Below are 23,396 nucleotides of genomic sequence, written 5' to 3'. Positions count from 1 at the left end.
ACAAGTGTTACGTGTAGAATGGACTCCTTCCTCTCGGACCAAGCTCGGAGCATGACTGGCTGGATGGCTGAAGTTCCTAAGCGGGCTGCTCCTAGACAGGTTCGTTGTGGGATTCTTGGTGCTGCCGCAGGACCCAGGAGCAATATGCCCGTCCTGATCCGGCTTTTAAACCCCAATCGCGGAATGAAAGTTGCAGTAAATAATTTACGAGTCTTTAAAACATCCCCAGCAATGGAGAAAAGCCTGAGTCAGCCTTTTAGCTAAAATCACAACCCTGGAATGCCAGTATGAAGGCAGCGTAAGTAAAGCCACACTGGCAAATGAGGCCCACCTGTTAGAAGTTCCAGGAATGGCCTCAAAGCACTCCGAGCACTCGTCCCAAGGCACTAATAACAAATTGTCTGCCGAAGAGGGTTGGCATTGGATCTGTACTGTGTTTCAGCGACTCTGGTGTTGGTCAGGTAAGCCGTGGTTTTAGCAGAACCCAAAACGAAACCGCTGGCTGCGCCAAAGCTTTAAAGCTATTGCTTCTGCTTTTCTCTGATGGCCAATGTCCTTGCAAAGAGCTGACTGCTGCTGCAATGTCAACAGTTCTCAGCATGGCGCAAGCCAGTGAATGTCAAAATGCTCAAGTCAGTGAGGGAGGATGTCTGCTAACCATTTCAGCCCCAATCACCCCCTCCCCAGATTCTCTGTCTGTTTCTGCTTTGGTTCCCTGAAGGACTTGCAAATGCCACCGTGCCAAATATGGTGAATTTCTGAATTGATGAGTTCTCCTTTAGCTCTTAGGGTTCTGCTGAACTGTAACCTAGAAGAATCTAGATGCATCCCTCCCAACCAGCTGACCTCCAGACAGCCGAACGGGGACCCACTTCTCTAACCTACGACTGCAGCTGCTGTTGTATTGACAATAATTGAATTAGCGCCAGTAGTAATGGTTTTCCCAACACAAGCCGGATAACCCCAAGGCTCCAGGTGTGGAGGATGTGAGATTACCTGTCTAGCCTTCATTATAGCATTTAAGAGGCATAGAATGTGTTGGACAGAAAGTCTGTGTGTGTCTATGGTGTCTGTGCTGTTTTATTGATCTGCGGCACACTGCTTCAGTAGATCATTCACAGACATGCTGCAATGTAATTTGTTGGTTTCTTCTCATATTGAGGTTTTGTGCCTGGGTAACCTGTTTTAAAACCGCTGTGCTCTGTGTAAAAGTGCAGTCAGATGCATAACCTGACAGAACGTGTGTGATCTTAATACGAGTGCACAAATGTATTTTTGGTGGTGTTGATGATTGACCTCCTAACTGACTTCCATTCCATATTTAGCCTTGGTGATGTCACTCACGCCGAGTTCACTACCCATGGTGCCCTGTATGAGGCCTCCCCTGGAATCCCATAAATGTGCCACTAACGAGGCACACATTTCCTCGTTAATTAATCTCCTACATCAACACAGTACAAGAGACAGTACCTTGACATTTAGGGCCATTAATAATTTGTAACAGTGAAGCCACATCAAGTAACCCATGCACTAAATTTAGAACATGTTCATTAAAATCATTTCATTTTAGGTTGTGCTTGAACTTTCAGTATATTAGAGTCTGGGATTAGTTTTTGGGGAGGGGGCGTGGAGGCAGGCGGGTGGTGTGGGGCGTTGGGGTGTGGGGAGAGGACGAGATTTTATTAGTAAACTTCTTCCATTTCAGAGAATTTGTGCTTTTCCAGACCTCATTTCTGGGTGAGTTTTGAGCCTGCGAACGCTGCATTATACAGAAACTTAGAAACTGATGTGTGTCATAACAGCCTTCAGTTGCCATGACAACTAGCACAGCCTGTCATCACTCCTAAATGCATATTCCACTGCTGTCTGAATAAGAACTCGCATTCCAGTATATCACAGAGACTCCACAGAGGTGTTCCGTCGGATCAAACGCTTTCACAATGAATGAGGTGGCTATTTGGATTAGCCTTGATCGCTGTCCTCTGGCGTTCATAAAGACAGTGGCTTCAGAATGCGGATGTGTGAGGATCTAACGATCGGCCCTCCCTTACTGTGAGCAATTTCGTGTAAAGAGGACGTGTGACACTCGGAGAGGAAAAGACGACGGGCCTTTGTGCCGCAAGAAGATGCTGCCGCTCGTTATTAAAAGCGCTTTTGTTAATCAGGCTGTTCGTGAAAGCGTAAAAGCATAGAAAATTAAGAGGCAGGCAAGTGAGTCATGCTTGTTAAATCACTCACGTCTGTGTCTGATAGTCCTATAGTCTGTATCTATAAAGTGGTTTGGATGGATGCATGAATGGTTTGGGGAGATGGATGGATGGATGGATGGATGGATGGAGGGATGGAGGAAGGGATGATTGGACGGGCAGATGTATGGAGGGATGGTGGATTGGACAAGCAGACCCAGCAGCTGTTGTGGTGTAAGAAGTCTTGCAAGCATTTTGTTTCTGTTTAAAGACTTGTCATTGGTCAGAAGCCAAGCCATCTGTTTGCAATATTACCCTCCATTAAAAAAAAAACAACAAAAAAAACAAACAGAATGAATTCATGAGGACCTTATCAGACATACAGTGACTTTGAATGACATTTCTACACAATACTATACCTTGGTGAGGTGCGGAAACCATATCCCTACTCAAAGGGATCGCTCAACCAAACTGCTTACATTGCTAAGAGTGAATTTAAGATGTTAGCTTGTAGCAGACATTGTCAGCTACAGTTGATAGTTATGATATTGAAAGTTATGATATTCTTATACAGTTGAACTGTATAAAAATATCATAAGATCTTCATTATGGAATTGCTCAATGCCAGTCATGTAATATATTTCCTGTTGCTGATCAGAGAATGTAAAAAAAAAATGTTGTAAAAAGGCGGGAAAATGACATGAACTTGATGTTGTAGCCAAAGAAAGCAGACATACACATGCAGGTGATAACGTCCTCACATGTGGAGACACAACAGCACATTCCCTGATCTGGGACCAGCCCTGGGAAGCACTCACACGCTCATCGTCAGTGCAAGGAGGCTTTGGCTGGGGGGAGAAAAAAAAAAAGATCTTTGGATTTATGAGTTCCGCTGTTGGACTGGAGAAAAACGGCAGTAATGGCTAGCCCTGAGCCGGTCGTGTGTCCCGCCGAACGCGAGTGTGCATCGGTCAGATCGGATAACGCGGAATGTGAAAAGCTATTTCGCTGGTGAGAGAAGAGGAGGCGTGGAGGGGTCCTGTGCAGTGGAACCTCTGGGTCGGGGTACCGCCGTGCCCCAGCGGAGCAGTGTGAGGGGCGTGTGATATGGCTTCCGGCAGGAGAAAGCTGTGTGGCAAAGCATGACCCGAGGCCGAGTCTCTGATGTTGCACGGGCACATAAGGCATCGCTGTAGATCGCACTTGATTGTACCTAACCTGAACTGTGAAGTAGGTGGAGGCAGTGGGGATAGAGATAGAGATAGAGAGAGAGAGAGAGAGAGAGAGAGAGAGAGAGAGACTGAAAGCTTCAAAAGAGGCATAGCAACAAGAGAGTCTTTTTCTGTGGTTGTGCAGGAGTAATGAAGCTTCGTTGTGTTCGAGATGCCTGCAAGCAAACGTGTGTGCGCGCGCATGTGTGTGTGTTCGGTTTCCTAATGTGCTGAGGCTGAATCACCATTGAGAAGACATACCTCAATGTCAGACATACAGACATACAGCGACCTCATTCTTCCATCCATTGGTATCCCACATGACTCATGCAGGCCACCTGTCATAACAGCATTATGAGGGACAGATTTGGTATAAGGTGTGGATTCAGCATCACACCTAGCATCATAAGAACGGGCAGCAAATGGAAAGTGTTCTGGTTTTCCCAGTCGTTCTTTTCTGCGCAGCATGAGCACAATTCGCTTCTTGAAAGACTGCATTCCTATTTCAGGCCATCCCACACACTTACAGTGACACACATACACACACACACACACGCAGTCACACAAAGTCATTGTGTGCATTTCCCACACATGGTAAGAAAGGGAACCGAAATTTGTCACTGCCTAATTACAGTGTTCTGCTGCCCAAGGAGATGTTTCTTTTCTCTTTTATTTATTTATTTATTTATTTCTATTTTTCACTCGGCTGAGAGGATGATAGAAAAACTAGCTTTAGCTTTCAGGAGAAGTCTTATTAGCAATTAGCACATCAAGGGAAGGTAAAGAGCTCCACAGCACCTGAGCTGAGCTCTTGGAGACTAATTGTTTGCGGGGTATGATATGGTTGGTTGAAAGTGTTTTTTTTCTTCTTCTCTATTCCTTGTAATGTTTACAAGCACGCAGTGATTCCTAAAGAACATAAATGAAACTCCACTTTCTATTAACTTATTAACACAATAGAATAAAGCATTAGTGCTAAATGTATATTGACAATAGATCATAATGATAAAATAAGTAGCAGATGAGCTTTGTTATATTTTGTTATATTTAACCTTCTATTCATGAATCCATATTCAATCTGTTGATTCATAATATGCTTGGATGTTTTATTATGCTAAGTAATTTAAGTTATGGATTATATAATACCTATAAAAAGGTTTTGAACAGGGAACCTTTTGGGATTGTTTGTGGTATAAGGGAAGGTTATAAGTAGAACAACGTAAATGTGGAGAACACTTTCAAACTGTTTTCAAACTCACACTGGTTGATTTGTAGTCAACGATGTCAAAGCAAAAGATGCACCGGCAATGCTTTTAAAAATTGCCTAGAGCATCAGCGACAGCAAAGTACAAGCACTGCAATTGCAGCATTCCAGCCATCCTGTAATTCTTCCCATTGATGTGTCTAAGCATTTCCTGGTTCCGATGCTCTCAGTTAAATGGTGAAGCCTTATTCTTGCTGCCTTTTCAACATACTCGTACCATCAACGGCAGCCTTTTTAGCACAGGTTTCTGTAATGAACGCTTGATGTTGAAGTTATTCTGAGGTGGTTGGTGAGGTGGTTGGAGGTCATGGGAACTGGGTGCTTCCAGGTAGACATTTAGAAAAAGGGGCCCCTGGAAATAGGGAAGGATGTTTGGGCGGAAGGTGTGCTTTGAGTGTTGGGAGCACTGTTGCTAATCGAGGCTGCTCAGATGCCATCCTTCCTTTAGAGAGAGAGAGAGAGAGAGAGAGAGAGAGAGAGAGAGAGAGAGAGAGAGAGAGAGAAGTAGGTGTGCATCTAAGGCTTTGTTATTGCATATTTTGTCTGTTCCTGTGGGGAAAGCAGGAGAGTGTGTGTCTGTGTGTGTGTGTGTGTCTGTGTGTAACGCAGGTTACAGAAAGACTGCTAACCCCAGCGGTTATTCGCTGTTAGCATGGATGGCAGCACACAGCTTTCAATAAAAAAAGTGCTGAGCTTCTGTACTGGTGAAGGGAGAATACAGTGAAACTGTTCTTGATTCGTATCCAGTATTAAACTAGGCCAGTATGACTATGCTTGATCAACATTCTATACTCTTATACTAAAATTCCTATACTCAAATCTCTCATTTATAACAAATGATCCCTTTGAAACGCTTGCAGACATCAGGGTTTTTCTGAATTGATTTGCTTGGAGTTGGCAAGAGATTAAAGGCCATCGCACATGAATCGTTAACAACATATAACAGCTTCCTCTTTCTTCTCCTCTCTCTCTCTCACCTTTTCAGAACCTTACATTTGTCCTGGGTCAGCGATTATAACAACTTAACGAATTGATTAGAATATCAGCCTACTTTCAGCCATCGACTCACATACACAAAGTTGTGCATCCTCGTAGAGGTCATGCATATTCAATCAAAGCCTCATAATGGGAGATCCAGAAAAGCTTTGTTGAGAATGAAATGGATGTGATTAAATTAGCTTGAACAGGGTACCGAACTGAGCTGCTCTTTCCCTGTGGAATAGGGTATGCCAGTATGATAAATCATCTCCTAATATCTTAATGGATTCATATCAATAAAAACGTTAATAGAAATCGGTACATAGACCATTACTCTCCCACCTGTGAATGTAAGATGTGCATGCTAGATGTAGCTCTGATGTGCTTTCTAGTTAAGCTTTTCTTCCTTCTTTTAAGAAATGCACAATGCGAGGGCTAAATCCTGTATCCTTTTCGACAGGAGAGATGATGAGAATGGCATGCAGAACTCTCTGGGTTTGGTTTTTATTTGGGAAGCTATATGAAAGAGTGAGTTTCCTCTGTCTTCATCACTCTAACGGCAGGGGACCTGTTCCTCCTCTCCAGTGCTGCCGTGGGTTCGGCGAGCTTCATTTCTTCACGCAGGGCTTGCGACTGCCCGAGGTTTCCACGGAGACCTGTCACTGCAGTGAGCTCCATGACGTGCACAGGCGCGTGCAGAGAGACAGCATTTGCGAGCATGGCTATATGTCTCGGTGTGTGTGTGTGTGTGTGTGTGTGTGTGTGTATGTGTGTGTGTGTCTGTTTGTGTGTGTGTATGTATAAGAGAGAGAGAGAGAGAGAGAGAGAGAGAGAGAGAGAGAGAGAGAGAGAGTGTGTGTGTGTGTGTGTGTGTGTGTGTGTGTGTGTGTGTGTGTGTGTGTGTGTGTGTGTGTGTGTGTGTGTGTGTGTGTGTGTGGCTATAACCTCTTTAATCATTAATACATTCTCAGCAAGGGTGAACATTCAAAATGCCAAAGCAGGACGGTGTGTGCCTGCGCACAGTAGTGGGTTGAGTTTACGCAAAGTTTACCAGTGGCTAGCCTACGGTTCACCGGGCACCATGCCCTTGAAATGTCTGGGGGGTTTGTGCTGTGGCATGCTGCTGCGCCAGTGCCCCTCCACTGGCCTGTAAATGCCACTCGCTCTTGAGGCTTATTGTAAAAGTGGGAAGGAAAAATGTTGCTGCCCCGTTACATCTTTTTACATGCAAGAACAAAACAAGCTAGTAGGCAGTTGAAGCAAGGCTGTAACCACATTTCTTCTGCGATCAAACAGGCTATCGAGATTACTCTTATGTCAGTGTTTTTTAGTTTGTGTAAGACAAATGCGGTGACTCAGAAATGAACAAAGTTTGAGCTGCATTGAAGTGTTACCTTATAGAAGGGTAAGCAATGACAGAAATACATGAAGACTTAATCCATTAGCTAAACTACATACTTCATAAGGTCTTGACCACGTCTTCCATTACAGTTTGCTGCGCAGGTTAAACTACCGTTCGTTGGAAAGCTCCTCAACGGATGTTGTTTGTGATATTTTTCACCTCTAAATGATATGATAAAAAATACTGAATGAAACCTTAGCTTCACACAATGCTCAATTGCTAAAAAGTACTCTTAAGAACAACTTGAGATCCAGTTATATTCAGTTTCTCTAAACAACTATTGCCGTCCTTTAAACCAAACAATTGTTTTTATTTATTCATTCACTGGGTCGAACAAAAAACTAAAAGGAGAAAATGATGTACCACGCTAAATACATGTTAAAATGTCAGGGGTTTATGATTATGTATTGACTTTTTTTTGTTGTTGAACAAAACAGCAGGTAAATAGGCTATATTTAAACACGACAAACCCCTATGTGCAACGATTTGTACTTTAACACTTTAACACTACTTATCTGAAATTGTACACATAGCACAATGATCATTCAGGATTCTAATTGAAGTAGGCACTTGGGACTAGACATCCATTCACATGCAGGCTCATTTGTCCATAATTTAGGTCCAATTTGAGCTCATCTAATACAGAAGAAAATGTAAAAAAAAACAAAAAAACAAAACATAAAACACCTTTGATTTTTGGATACATAATGTGTCTATTGATGCTGAAGATTTAGTTTCACTCATGCTCTACATTCCCTGATTCACCAGGGTCTTGTCTAATAAACTGAACAGTTTTGAGCATATACATGAAATGACTAAGTAGTTACACAGTATTTTCCATTAGGGGTCCTAGATCTCTCCAAAGTGTCCAAAAACCTCTCCAAATGCACACAAAGTCATCAATCATGATACATCAAGTTTGCATGTTTCTTTTTGCTAAAACATCACAGCAAGTTACTTTAGTAAGTTCCACAACAATATTAGCTTCATAGCATCATTGTTATTAGGGGAAGATTCTGTAGCTAATACTGTAAATGCTGGGGAAAATACTGTAAATGCTGTAACACCATAAAGAAATAGTATATTTTCTCATTTATACTTACAATTTGTAGCAGGATTAAAAAAATTTCCAGCAGTGAAACATTGAAGTTAGTCCATGCTAGCAGCCGAGCTAGTCCATGCTAGAAGCACCCAAACAACTCCACACAAACTTGAGCTAAAATAAGCCTCTTCCTTTCCATGATGTCCAAAAGTATTGGCAATCAAATCATTCTTATGGTTGTACAAGTTTCGCCAAACAGCGTCAAACCCATGAGCTACGCTAACAACACTAAAGCACTGGTTGACAGTTTGCAGACCTTTAAACATTAAAGGGATAACTAAATAAGGCAACCGAGGGGTCTATGTTTTCGTCTAAGCCTTCTCTATTTGATGAAACAACTGCCAATCACGCCGCTTGCCCAGGAAACACTTGGGAAGTAAATGATAGTCACCCCCCTAACCTTCCCCCTTCACACATTGGTGAGAATTGCTGTCACTCCAAGACAATGGCGTTGCAATGGCCAATAGAAATCAATATAAGATAGAAAAGGGGGGGGGGTCTAATGCTCTATTCAGGAACACTTTTACGTCAGTAACGTGCATTTTGAAGTAACTGAAGGCTGCATATTTTGTTTGCTTACAAAGGATGCTAAGAAGTAAGCACGCAATTAAAGAACTTTACTAACACTCTATATAAACATGTCACACAGTTGCTTTGATGGTAATTGAATTTTCTATGACAAAATCTGATATTATTTTATACCGGAAGAATCTTTTAAAAGGCCATTTAAAAGGCCAGGCACATTGTTGTGGCAATTTACCCAAAAAACATGGTGTATTTAGAGTGGGTTTTCTGGCAAACGGATGCATGTAGACGGCTGAAAATTGATAAGCAGGTACTTGTATTAGTCCTAAGACATGTTATGTTGCTAAATGTACTGTACTTTAAGAATATTCAATGTTATGAAGTAATTTATTTGAGTATGCTAGTTTGGGCCCACCGGAGGGCCCACCAGAGGGCCCGCTAGAGGGCGTTGGTGCAGGAACAATTTTAAATCAGGCCGCTTCACTAATAGCCAATTTAGCAGCAAATATCTTCCAACTAACCATTTCTTTCTGTGGCATCAACTCTAAGTCCATTTAAGTATCTGCAAAGAAAATTAGTGACGTTTCTTAAAAGCTTTGCTCACTGCCGCTCTGATTTATCTTCACTTCAGACACTGGCGAAGATGAGAAGTACAGCAGGCTCTCTGTACACTAGTGTTTACCCACCAGCCATAATGGAGGACACTCCCCCTTAAAACGAAGCTTTTCAAGCCACATTATGGGGTTTAAACACCGAATTTATCACGGGCAATTAATATGGGCGAACGTTTCCTGGCGCTTTTCACAATGCTTGCATCAGCAACTACTTGGGAAGAATATTTTCCTAATTTCACCTCTTTGGGGTTTATGTTAAGTTTATGTTAAGACTCCTAGTTCACACACACTGCCACCGCTGAACCTAATCTCTGGTACACTGTTAAAAACAGTGGTACACCCTTTAAAACAGACTGCTTTCATGAAAACATCCTCTTGTCTATCTTTGCCCCCTGGCAGTGCCCCAACAAAGCAGCACTGATATCTAGGCTTGCGGTTATTGTGGTATCAGATGTGGGGGAACAACTCAGCAAAGCCCCGAGGTTTGAGGTTTAAACCTCTCTGTGGTAAATAATCTAGCAGCATTAGCAGTGCCCTACGGGTCCTGATGGCCCCACCCCCTTTGCTACACAGAGCAGGTCACGCCGGTGTAGGTGAAAGGTATAACTTAGCCTCCCACGTTAGGGGAGATACCCGTGTAACCCAGGCAGACCCAGTCCTGTTGGGGTTTTTTGTTTGTTTGTTTGTTTTTAAATTAAGGCTGTCGAACTTAAAGTTTTAACACGTGCAATTAACTTTGAAAGAATAACGCATGCCATTAAAGTTGAAAAGAAGATAAAAACACTTGCAGGTCTGTCTGCTGGATTTCACAATGGTAAAACATTTTCCACAGTACACATAAATGGGGGTTAATAAAAGAGCTGTTGATTCCTTTATTCGTTTTTCATTTGAATTTTCATTTGTTTCTCTATACAAATTGCTAAAGCTAAAGCTAAACAATATATGCTTTCCATGAAATATATGGAACATATATGCATTATAGCACGTGATTAAACATAAAGAAATTTGATTTCTTATCTTATTCTCTATCATTTTTATAGAGTTGTGAAAGGTTTATCGGTGGAACCTGAGTTCCCATTCAGAAGCATTTTTTATGCTGTGTTCCCAGTTCTAGGTAATCCTAGTTCCAATAATCCACCCTCTCCCTTAACATACCCCATGTTCTCTCCAAAGCTCCGCCCACTCTCCACCATTCTGTAGGTCACACAATTATGACCACCTCTTTGTAGAGAAATCTTCCTGATCAATTACTACACACAGCTCATGTCAAAATTCTTACTTAACACAGAAACGTTTTTTTGTTTTGTTTTCTCAGAGAATCTGTTTTATTGACAACTATCAGGAGGTAAAGACCAAATTCTGAAGTGTACTTTGAAAATAAATTTGATCAACTTTTACTATGTGAAAAAGATATTTGCTTGTAATTGGTCAAAGATCTCACTTAAGAGAATCTACCTTATAAGTAAGTTCAGTAATGACAGTTATCTTGTTTATTATTGGTTGTTTGCTGTGTTCACACATTACACCACATTACCATGGCTGTTCCTTTTCTCAAAATGAAAACTGATTGGTGTGCATAAAACGCAGTCAGAAATTAGGAGGGCCTCTTACACAAATGTTAAACTAGCCTCGAGGGTGTCATCCTAGTGCCGATAGCTTACATGGTCACAAGCAGGCATCACTAAGGGTTAATTATCAGCTCACATCCAGTAATTACAGTCGCGTTATGAGACGCTGGCATTCGCGGAGGGGCCCACTCACAGCTGCTGCTTGATGCTGGAGTGTGTGGGCTCAGGAGAGTGTTTTTTTTTCCTCATCGTCCCTTTCTTCTTCATCATCATCATCATCAGCAATTGTGATGACAATCGATCTCTCTGAACTGTACGTTAAGGACGACATCAACACCGAGGGTATCCCACCTTACTACAGTATGACAACTGATTGGTTTATCATGTATTTTGTTTGATAATAACATTGCTTTTGGTTGAGCCTTTAAGATCTAGCTTAGATGATTCTTTTTAACATGAGATAAAACCTTTACGCTAGAGGATGGCCGTACCTTAAAGAGTTAACGTGTTAGCAGAATTGTGGTCAGCATCAGTGCTTCAGCTGAGAGAGCCTCCTCTCACATTGCCTTTTACATAAATAAGAGATCTTTCTTTTCTCTCCTTGGTGCCCCCCCCTCCCCTGTTCACTCTCACACACACCCACACAGAAGCAGTCAAATCCACTGGCAGAGGTAGAAAGAGAGAAAGATGAGGCAGAACACGTGAGAGAGAAAATCATTTCTTTCAGTGCAGCTTTTGCACCTCTCTCTTTCTGCCTCTCCCTCTCTCTCTCTCTCTCTCTCTCTCCCCCTCTCTCTCTCTGTCTTTTGCTCCCTCTCTCTCTCTCTCTCAGCCCTCCGGTTATTTCTGGGATGCTGATGAGAAGATGAGATCCAAAGCAGGTCTGTGTGAAGTCTTCCCTCTGGGCTTTGTTCCGTGCCTTGTGTCGCAGCACGCTTTGAAGTGGTCGAGAACAAGCACCACTGATCAGTGCGCAGCACAAAATGCACGTGTGTGTCGCGTCGTCTTTAAGGGGCGAAAATGGCAGGCGAGGTTACAGCAAACTGCAGAGTCAAATATCTTTAGCCGGGTCAGGGATGTGCAAGTTTGCTCTGCTTTTCTGTCATAATGTTTTGTTTTTTTAACTCTCTTCCATGTTGCAAAGAAGATTAAGATAATAAATTATTATTGAGGATCTTTAAGAATTAAAATTTTTAATGATTCAAAGGTGGCATGTGGCATGATTACTTTTTGAAGCATGGCTAATATTAGAACAATCTAGTACATGTTACAAATGGTTCTTGTGTTAAATTAGTGATGGAACAAGGAAGTAGCCTTTGGCGACACCTGTAGCTGTAGTGTTTTGGTCCAGGTGTAGCTGTAGGAAATGTACACACACCTGCACCTACACACACACGCACACACACACACACACACACGCCCACACACGGAACATGTGTGTGTGTGTGTGTGTGTGTGTGTGTGTGTGTGTGCGTGTGTGTGTGTGTGTATGTGAGAGAGAGAGAACAGTGAGTTCATTATGTATCCTGTATCTGAGCTTAAACAACCTGAGCCAAAAACCAGACTGTTTCCAAAGCATATGAAAGGACTTATGATTATTATGTACATGCAGTGCTATATTTTTGTAAAATTCAGCATTTAACACGGTGCATATTGCTGGGGTAGATGCACTGAACTCAACCCCTATTCATTTATAGCTATTTTTGCTCGAGTGTCTGGCTGCGTGTTCACTTCCAAACCAGTCAGCCTTCTTGGGAGGTTCCAGCAGCAGTAGGATCTGGCGTCTGACCTAAATGATGTGCTATGTACAGAAATAACCCTTTCCAAGAGGACATTTAGCATTTTGGCTTTATTTAGCATTAAAACAAAACGTCAGTATATAAAATATATTGCACTTTTTAAAAAAAAAATGGGCTCATATCACCATTTATCATGTGTAGGTTCCGTTTGCTATATCTAGTTAGGTGTCTCTCTCTAACAGTCTCAGACCAGTATCCTGAATCAAACAAGCATGAGCCATACATGTACACGCTGGGGGCATCAGACTGGCAAACCATCAGTGATTAATGGTGACGTAATGGTGACCTCTCAGTCCAGCTGAGCTCTCCTGGCCTCTCAGCCTTGGTCGGCTTTGGCAGCACCAAGAAGGGAACCCAGCTAGCGTAGTGACTTAGGCGGAGGCTCACAAGCATCAAAATGCCCACAGGGCAAGATTACATCATTTGCCACACCAGACAAACATCCCCGGGACTGCTTAACCACATATCGGTGACAGCAATTCGGATTCCGCTTCTTGTCCACGCCTGGCTATGGGCAGCCTGTGATGCAGCTTGGACCTGAATTTCAGCCTAAGCTGTGGCTAAACACAGCTAATAGGTGCGTTAACCGCATACGCAGAGTTGTCAGGCTAATACGTTCACTTCATCTACATCTAACAGCGAGTCGCACCACCTTAGGCTCATAGAGCAGCCCTGAATTGTCTGGATGTGAGCTCGACTGCGCGCCCACCTCGTGTAGGAATGCTGGACTGAGCAGAAATGACTGTGCGATACACTTACTGCACAGATTTGCTGCCAATAGCCCTCTCCAACTTATCCAGAATATGCTTGATAGGACTGATATCCATGGGGCCGCGCAGATCAGTGGAGCAGCAAAGACCTGCCGTCGGGACACTATGATAGAAGCGTCGGTCAAATGTGGGTAAACCGGAGCCACATAGGACTGAGCTGGGTCGTCGGCGATGTTCAGACGTTCTTCGGCAGGCACCAAGGGCCGAAATCTGCACCTGGAAAACATTCCTCACGCCACCACGCTGCCGCCATCGGCCTCTCCTTTTGACTCCATCCAGGTGTCTGCACAGAGTTGCTAGTGCCAAATTCTGATCCTTCGATCCTTCCAAGGACCCTACATTCATCCAGTCGGGCATTGTTTTTCCTGTCTTCAACAGTCCAATTCGGAGATGGCCAGCAAGCGGCTTGTTTTGAGATGGCATTCTGCACACTAGATTACATCGATGCAATTCCCTGATTCCCAGGGGTCTTATTTGTTTGCTTGCTTGATTTCCCTGGTTTTTGTTTCTTTGACTCCGCAGGTCCGTGAGTCGTTTTCATGCGCATTACCGATTCCTAGTAGTTTTTGCTTTTCATATTGCTCTTGGTGTGAAAAGCAAAACAGGATCGTTCCACGCTGGAAATCACTAAGGTCACTCGCTTTGCTCAGTCCGGCACTCAACCGAACGTTAACCGATGCAGTCAGGTGATGAAGGAATTTTAGGACCAGTAGGCTTACCTAATACAGTGGCTACTCAGGCCACGTTCACCAGGCCCTTTCATGACCACTTTCATTTTCTTGTTCTGAAGACCTGATCGGCTCTTCTGACAAGGTGTATGCTGTTTCGTGCAATAACATTTATGGGAAAATTGATATGAAGTTGCTTTGAAGTGGTCACAAATGTTTGACCACGCAACTATTCATACTGGAGTTAAGGGACGATATTCTGTTCCTGTTGCACTGCATTTTATTTTTTTATGATAGTTTTGGTTGTTTCGGTTATGGATGATCACAGAAGGAGGGTAATGGATCAAATATTATTATTATGTTTGACTTGCGCATTTGCTGATCATCTTGATATTTGTGGTATGGTACCTAATGGCGGTGTGGGTTGGCATGTAATGGTGGTGATTATTATGACGACGATGATGATGATGATGATGATGATGATGATAACATTGGCTCTGATGAAAATTTAAATAAAGATATTTTTGTAGAAATGCTATGAGTCATTCTGGATCATTAGCAGCTTAACATTTGGAAAAATTCTGCACAAAGCTAATTTCACATGGTACGTGCCAGGGAGACTTCATCTGGCCTGCCGTAGCCCCACTGAAGACTTAAGGGAAGCTGATTGGTTCATCTGAGCAACGATCTCAGACATCACCACGGGCGTCTCTATATTAGCCAGTCCTAAATTAGAACAGACTGCAGTAGCCTCCATAAAACAGCGAGCACTGAAGTTTATAAAATACTTGTGGTCTTAATGTGTCCTGTTTTAAAATATCACGCAGTATCGAATATAGTTTTACCGGTATTTCAAGAAAATAATAAATGTATGTCAGTCTTTAAGCTCCAGTGAGACATTGCGTTCTGCAACAATAACAACTTAAGCCCAGTTGCCTGCTCTTCTGAGGCTACTGCTGCATACCTGATTCATTAGCCCTCTTAAGCTTAGGTTTTAATTAGCACTACATTTTCTGCGCTCCACAGTAATTGCTGTTTAATTTTCCTGTTTTCAGAGAATCATGGCAGTACATAAACATGCTCCTCAGGTAATCGTGGGCTATTTGTGAGTTCACATTCTTTCCCTCTCACTTAATCTTTTCCTCTTTCTGTGCCACTCCTGTGGCTCTAAGGCAGTAATTTAAATGCAAATGCATATTTATATTCTCCAGCCTATCCTGGCTGATTGCTAAGATCAGAACATGTTTGATTGGCTGTCAGTTTAATTCCAACACATCTCCGCTTACATTTCTCTGTATGAGAGAGTGGATTTGAGTTTCCTGTGTCCATGAGGTGAATTGTAATCAGTAATGTGTCAGCATAATCTGTGTAGATGACCACAGATCAGTCAAGCAAGGAGTGTCTTTACATTTAAATGTTTGTGATTAATGCAGTTGTGGCAGCATTAGTTTGACACGTGTGTGTGTGTGTGTGTGTGTGTGTGTGTGTGTGTGTGTGTGTGTGTGTGTGTGTGTGTGAGAGAGAGAGAGAGAGAGAGAGAGAGACAGAAAAAGACTAACACAGATCATGCACAGTAACCATATTATCAAATACTGTGAATCTATCATGAACTCAAGGATGTTACGGAAATGAGGAATCAGCGTATTCTTTCTCTCTCTCCCTAAACTTAACCAATGTCTGCGTTAATTTTTAATAGGCATTAAATGATCAGACTGGTCACATCTGTCTGAGGGCTAAGACCTGACCTTTGCCCTCCATTCTCTCTCTGCCAGCGGAAGACAGTGGTATGAGGCACTGATGATGGCTCTGGACATGGAGAGGACGGTCTCGAAGCTCATGTTCGACTTCCAGAGGAACTCCACGTCGGACGATGATTCTGGCTGCGCTCTGGAGGAGTACGCCTGGGTGCCCCCGGGCCTGAAGCCTGAGCAGGTGAAGCGCGTTATATACATGCACGGGTCCAGAAATCCACACACAATAGCCTCATCCATATTTATAGAGCCATGTTCAGCTTTCAGAAGTTTCAGAAACCTAGTGCATTAAGAGATGCAAATGGCTGTAATAGTTAAAGCTGATCTACATATCAACACAAATGGCAACATTAGTGGAATTTCAAACATAACAATGCATAATAAATCTGATTCATTATTAAGCAGTTAATTATAGTCATGTCATGTCACTGATCTGTGAGTTTAGTTAATCTGCTTCAGTGTCCATGCCTGAGCTATGTGCACTGCTGTGTAATGACAGTCCTTATATTTATAGATCTCTCTTTGGCTGTCTTTAATCACCTACAGAAATTCTCCACAGGCAGGGTAAAGAAGAGAATGTTCTTGTTCTTGGAACATAAAATCTGAAGACAAAATATTCAGATACGTCTTTGTAGTATCTGCGTCTTTGAAATGGGAGATAAGATGTGCGATCATGAGTGTATGAAGCAAAGGGGGAAGTGTGTGTGTGTGTGTGTGTGTGTGTGTGTGTGTGTGTGTGTGTGTGTGTGTGTGTGTGTGTGTGTGTGAGTGTGTGTGTGTGTGTGTGAGTGTGTGTGAGTGTGTGTGTGAGTGTGTGTGTGTGTGTGTGTGTGTGTGTGTGAGTGTGTGTGTGTGAGTGTGTGTGTGAGTGTGTATGTGTGTGTGAGTGTGTATGTGTGTGAGTGTGTGTGAGTGTGTGTGAGTGTGTGTGAGTGTGTGTGTGAGTGTGTGTGTGTGTGTGAGTGTGTGTGTGTGAGTGTGTGTGTGTGTGTGTGTGTGTGTCTGCGCGCGCGCGAGAGAGAGCGTGCAAGTGTGTGTCACGTATGCAAAGGCTTCAACGGACGAGAATCGTTGACTATGAGCTACAGAGGATTCCGTGTTCAGGCAGGAGGTACGGCTCCGTCCACACTTACAGAACGGCCCTGCGCCACATGCTCTTGCAGGTCATCATCACACACGCGCTCCGCCTCATACAGTGGCGGTGGTGCCCAACGCACCCGACCGCCACGGAGTTAGCACCGAACGGAACCATAGCTCAGCACAGCACTCCTCCCATAGCCAAGCACAAAGGGTGGCTCAATTCAGCCAGTGCTGAGAGGAAGTGGGCAGGTTTTTCAAAGGTTTTTCAAAAGTGCGATTTCACCTGCGGAACCGAAGATTGTAAAAGCAAAGTCATGACATGTCTTTCTTGTTTTGGACAGGCTCGTTTTTTTTGACCGACTATCGTTCTAACAGAGAGGGGGTTTTTTTTCCTTCGAAAGAAGTCTTATTTATATCATGCAAGAGAATTTTTAAGACAAACATATAATTAATATAGCTAAGTATAGTACAAACGTTTCGGGTTTGAACACAAGGAACGGGATTGCATATTTAGAAATAAGATGTACTTGTACGATTCCATTCAGAAGTTTCACGAGAGGCAGAAACAGAAGTCAGGAAGAGAAAAAGAACAAGCAAAAAGAACAATGAAAAGTGCAACATTCACAGCAGCTGAGTGCTGCAGAGAAGTTCCATTTGTTCTTCAGGCTATCAGATTTAAATTAAAATTACAAACTTTAATTATGCAGTTAAAATGAGTTTGAAAGTAATTTAATCGGCGCAAATTGAGCAATCTATTTAAATTATGTTACAGATTACTGTTTTAAACAGAGGATCAATAACTGGCAATTGACAAATTTTGAGAGGCTGTGCATATTATGATTATATTGCTCTCAGAAACATATTAATTATTCAGAACTCAAACTTTAATTTCATGAGCAAGACTTCTCAAGATAAGCATGATCGGTGTATGGTCAGTGAGTATTATAACTTAAAATATCACTGACATGAGTGACGAAGAGTGATATTGATGACATCTGCAAATAAAGAACCAGACTGATGCTGTAGTCACTGTGCATCAACAGACAGCCAGATGGACCAGTGGGAGTTAAACCACTAACAGCATAATATGATGGGCACTTTGGTCAGAACATGGTAGACACTTTTTCTGAGAATATGTAAACTGGAAGATAAACAACAGTCCACTTCCTGTGTGTGTGTGTGTGTGTGTGTGTGTGTGTGTGTGTTTGTGTGTGTTTGGCTAGGGAGGTTTGTGGGTCTGAGCCTTAATGGTGGGTTGTAGGCTAATGGGCTTTCAATTAATTTATTCCAGATGCAAATATAAAAGCCTTGGACAATGTTACAGGCCATAGAAAACACTATTCTGTTTTCCTCCATTAAGGATCAATTTTGGGTACAATAAAGGTTTCACATAGTGCTGCTCCCATATGGACTTTTTCATAGAGCCAAAACAAGTAAAGATTTTCTTCAGCAGAAAAATGCAGCTGTTGAGGTATTAATAATATTATATTAATATCATTAATATCATTAATATCCAAGGTGAGTGTTTTGGACCCAGTATGGAGCCCTATACTTAACACCTCTAATCCCATGTAAGTAATAGATCCTATATAGAATATAACACAAATGTTTTTTCACATGAAAAACAACAAAGATAAGCAAGACTCCATCTCTCGCTCAAACAATTAAAAATTTTAACCCCTTTGTGCCTGTCTCACTGTCACTCTTTAACGCCCCTTCTGCCCGATTAAAGACTGCCATCCGAAGTGAGATCACTAATCACCGGAGTCACATAGTCATCAGCTAATTCTTCAGCCAGTCCAAACCAATCATCTCACCCACCCAGTGAATAAACCATGCCTGGTTGCCTGGATACAGCTATTCCTCAGCCCACAACCCACCAGTAAAGAGTACACTTGCAAGCTTCCTTAGAAACAAAGCTAAAGACTTGGCTATGATACAGTGTTTGCAAACCTACACACACAGACACATCCTCACATAAGCAGGAAATGAGTTTCAAGCATCATCATCTCGCCGCTGACTAAGGAAAGACACTCTACATCTTTGTGCGTTCAAGAGGAAACGTGTCTCAGATGCGATTCGGCAGTATGAGTTCGGGATAAGCGAGTGATGAGAAGTGAATAGGCAAGTGTGACTGTCTAGCAGTCACTGGGCCTCCTAACTGCTCTAAACGCCCCATCTATTGTTTGTGATTATGAAGTGGCTACATATATTTTATTGTTTTGTGTGTGTGTGTTTGTTTGTTTGTTTGGTATGTTTTGTTTTTTGCTAATGTGTATTTTCAGTAAATGAGACATATACCAGCTTAGGAAACTGTGTGTGTGTTTGTGTGTGTGTGTGTGTGTGTGTGTGTGTGTGTGTATGGACGTGTAGCATTTATGTCTTGCCTCATTCATTCATTCATGCGCTGCAGCGTTAATGTACAATCAGTTCTTGCACGGATAACAGTGATTTTCTCGCCTTCTCTCTCTGATGACTATAGAAATCGCTCTGGCCTTTTCACAGCACAAGTGCTCAGTCACGTGCACACTCTGTGTGCTTCCAGCTTGCACTATCATTTTTTAATATCTAGCCTCCCAAGTGTCCTGTGGGATCTTCTTGGCTTCTGTGGCAGCGTGTGCGGTCAGAGCAGCTGCCCTTTCGACGTCCAGGCTGAGGCCGTGCGTCTCCAGCATACTTAACGTTAAAGGAAAACATCACCCCAAAACGGCAAGGCTGACTATAAATAAAACCCACCAGGGACCAGTTAGCAATTTCATCATGCTAAATTATCTCCACTTATGGGCACCGTTAGTATTTGCTGCTAAAGTGTCTCTTTACGAAAGCTGTCTAATTCTGATGCAGACGCTTGCACCCGGTATGGGGTCTGTGGGAGTTTCTGGGAGAGTGAGTGGGCTCAGATTTTGATTAGGCATGGCAAATATTTTTAGCCACTTTCTCCCCTGAAAGCTCCGGTTAGGTTTGCCGGCTCAGCGATTTGCTTCTCGACCCCGTGTAAGCCCCCATCACCCCTCAAAGCAAAACAAGCCACAAATCACTGTACTTTATTCCATAACTGTGGACCCGCTCAGTCTCTGAGGGTGTAATGGCTTGATTGCGCTGACAACTTGATTGCACGTCTCTGGCATAATGACGCTGAAGCCTTCTGAGTAAGGATGGCTACAAGAAAGACAGCAGGGTGTGTGTGGGGGGGGGGGGGGGTGGAGTGTGAAGAGCATGATGAATTCATCACAAATGCCGTCCTCGGGCTTCGGTTCGCCTCTTTCCGGTCTCGTTCGCATAAATTGTGACTTGCCGACATGCAGAGCGTTTTTGGTGTGGAGGGCGGCCGGTGGTTCCGCCCCCATTCTGGATGCATGGAGCGGATTTATGGTCTGCTTGGTGCACACGCTGCTTTGTCTCGGCACGGTCGTCACGGTCGATTTATTGTGGCAGGACACAGGTTGAGACAGACGTGAGACATACGGGCTGGGATGTGTGTGTCTACCTCAGGATTTTAACACACATGAAAACCTAAACGAATGTAGACTCTTGGAGTTCTGATATCCATGTGACTCCCCTGGGTGTGTGTGTGTGTGTGTGTGTGTGTGTGTGTGTGTGTGTGTTTGTGTGTGTGTACAGGTTCACCAATATTATAGTTTCCTGCCAGAAGACAAAGTCCCATATGTGAACAGCATTGGCGAGAAGCATCGCCTTAAACAGCTCCTACACCAGCTGCCTCCTCATGACAATGAGGTCAGTGACCAGAGTCCTACACCGTACAGGTACCTGCTTTTAAATCCAGTCGTTGGCAAAGACAAATATGTATATGGTAAAGGTTCCCGATCCTCCTGACACGCCTTTAATGGCTTTCCATCCCCGCTGGTTTGCACAACTCTCGACAGATAATGAAAAACATATAGAACATCTCTGCAGAGTGTTAACGTGTGAATGGCTTGGGCTTAGCCCAGGTCTCTGAGTACAAAAATCAACGTGTTTTTGTTGGGATTTTGTTGGCGTTTTCGTAAAATAACCGCTTCTATTTTGAATCTCGGCGTGTGTATATATAGCAGGTCTCGCAAGGATTCGGGGTTCAAGGTCTGCCTGTATTGGAGTAATGCTGGTGTGAGTTTGCCTATTTGCAGTTTTAAATTGAAAGGCGGGTACTTTAAAGCCTGCTAACGGGTTACCTGGCCTCTAGGGGGCAGTGCGCTCCCTTTGCATGTTTAAACATGCAGCTATGAAGACATGATGAAAAGGTGGTTGATGATGAAGACACTGCCGTGAAAGGGTTAATCAATAAACAGCTTTTGTATATACCTTCATGAACCCTTTGGAGCTGTCTGGATGGGTGGTGGGGTTGTTGTTTTTCATCTGCATGAATGGCTCCTAAACATGCAGGTCGTAATTACACAGTCTTATTTAACAAACACACTCAACATTTTGCAATGCAGTAACACTGTCAAACCGTCAAGATCACTGAGGAAATAAAACACGTGAACCTCCAGGATAGTGAACTGTTGAAAAGACGGTAATTGGGGGTGTTGCTGTCAATTCAGGTATGGATCTGACCTGCCTTCTCATGTATAAGATGGCTTTGGTCACCTACTGCTCCAGTACAATATTGCCTGATCAAAAGAGATTTCAACCTCAGAAGGAACGCGATGACAGTTCAAAAGACCGGAATTGGATACAAAAGGATTTCTAAAGACTCGGGCCTTTGGCTTCGGTCCAGTCAGGCAGTTACCGAAGAGAAGAAATTCAGCTTCTCTTCCTAAAAGTGTGGATCAGTGCGCAAGGTACAGTCTGGCAAAAAAAAAAGTTTAGGATGACATCTAAAGATTCACTTGCTATGATACCATAAAAAATAGTGTAAAAGAATGGAGCTCAAGTAAGTTTACAACAAGGAAAATCTTTGCTCTCTATCCCAAGATTTCCAAAACAACAACAACAACAACAACAAAAATCCCACCTAGATGTTCTTAAGCACTAGACGTACAATGATCTGTGGACAGGTAACATAAAAGGTTTGTGGTAAATGTACAGCGTTACACTTGGAGCAAGCAAAACATCGCATGAAGAGCCTGGACATTCTGGAAAAAGAATGAATTCCAAGATTTGTCTGGCAATTCAACAGGATGAGGTTTGCGGTGTCCCAACATTTCAAAACCTGGGAGTAACAACAATAGAGTGGCTTCAACAGGAGAACTTCTGTCTTTAGAGAGCGGCCATGGCAGGGTCCTGACCTCAATCCTGCTGAAAGCCGTGCTCTGATCTGAAGCAGGTCAAGCACAAAATCCTCAAATATATATATATAAACCGAACGGGTTTTGTTTGGAAGTACAGGGCAAAATCACTCCTAACTGCAGTGCAGGGCTCACAGTCATCTCTAGAAAGAGATTGAGGTTATTTCCAACAAAAAAGAGTTACTAGTTAGTCAATAAAAGGGTTCACATTCTTGATGTTCTTTACATTTTCCTTATATTGTTTAAACTATTGCACAGCAAAAATATGGTGGGGGGGGGGGTGAACTCGCATCCATACAAAAATACAACTGAGCAGAGTTCACAAGATTTTTATTGAAATGTACTTCTTCATTCCTAAAAGTGTGGATCCTACAGAGATCAGTGTGCACGGTACAGTTTAGGATAACATCTAAAGATTCACTAGCTACGATGCCATAAAAAAATACCGTAAAAGAATGGAGCTCATGTAAATTCACGCTTGTCATATTGTCACCGTTACCTCAGCAGCGACCCAGATAACAAACACTGCTGGTGAAATCAGGGGCAAAAATGAGGATGATGATGATGATGATGGCGCTGACGATGATAACATAGATGTGGATGTTTTCAGGCGCGATACTGCAACTCTCTGGATGAAGAAGAGAAAAGGGAGCTAAAGATCTTCAGCAACCAGAGAAAGAGGGACAACCTGGGCCGAGGCACTGTCCGACCTCTGCCCCTCACCATAACTGGAGCCGTTTGCGAACAGGTATGGCAATGCAGGATGGGAGTAGCCTGCCCTGTTTTTACCCTGCTCTCTCGACCGAGTCCGGCACCGCGTAAAACCGGCGCTAGCAAGGAAGGATGCGTTCGGGTGGGACGCAGAGACGCGGCCATATTGGATTCACGCTGCCCGTTCCTCGCTGCTTTTCGATCCTCTTGTTTGTTAGAACGTCTGAACAATAGGAAAAAAAAAAAAAAAAAAAACGGGTGCAGACGAAACGCACCTGCTTTATGCAGTCTGGTACATCGAGCCGTTTGTCTGTCTCTGCACGCAGTGCGGAGGTCAGATCAACGGCGGTGACATCGCCGTGTTCGCCTCGCGCGTGGCGCACAACCTGTGCTGGCACCCGCACTGCTTCGTGTGCTGCGTGTGCGCCGAGCTGCTGGTGGACCTCATATACTTCCACCAGGATGGCAAGATCTACTGCGGCCGCCACCACGCCGAGCGCCTCAAGCCGCGCTGCTCGGCCTGCGACGAGGTGAGCCCACCC

The 23,396-nt window shown here is 43.3% G+C and overlaps 1 protein-coding gene across 3 annotated transcripts in view; it reads left to right on the top strand.

Annotated features, from left to right (window-relative positions):
• The window catches only part of prickle2a (prickle homolog 2a), a 34,145-nt gene that overhangs the window by 6,522 nt on the left and 4,227 nt on the right, over window positions 1-23,396 (top strand). For 2 of the 3 annotated variants that reach the window (XM_081703436.1, XM_035536350.2), the window contains exons 2-5: window positions 15,860-16,019; window positions 20,540-20,653; window positions 22,754-22,891; window positions 23,181-23,384. In XM_081703436.1, coding sequence (XP_081559562.1) covers window positions 15,885-16,019; window positions 20,540-20,653; window positions 22,754-22,891; window positions 23,181-23,384 — 591 coding nt within the window. In that variant the 5' untranslated portion in view covers window positions 15,860-15,884. The remainder of the gene's footprint in view (window positions 1-15,859; window positions 16,020-20,539; window positions 20,654-22,753; window positions 22,892-23,180; window positions 23,385-23,396) is intronic. The other variant, XM_081703437.1, reaches the window with a different exon arrangement.

Source organism: Electrophorus electricus, chromosome 20 (genome assembly GCF_041902795.1).
Source record: "Electrophorus electricus isolate QZ-2024a chromosome 20, ASM4190279v1, whole genome shotgun sequence".
Taxonomy (NCBI): domain Eukaryota; kingdom Metazoa; phylum Chordata; class Actinopteri; order Gymnotiformes; family Gymnotidae; genus Electrophorus; species Electrophorus electricus.
This window is presented reverse-complemented; position numbering and strand designations above follow the sequence as displayed.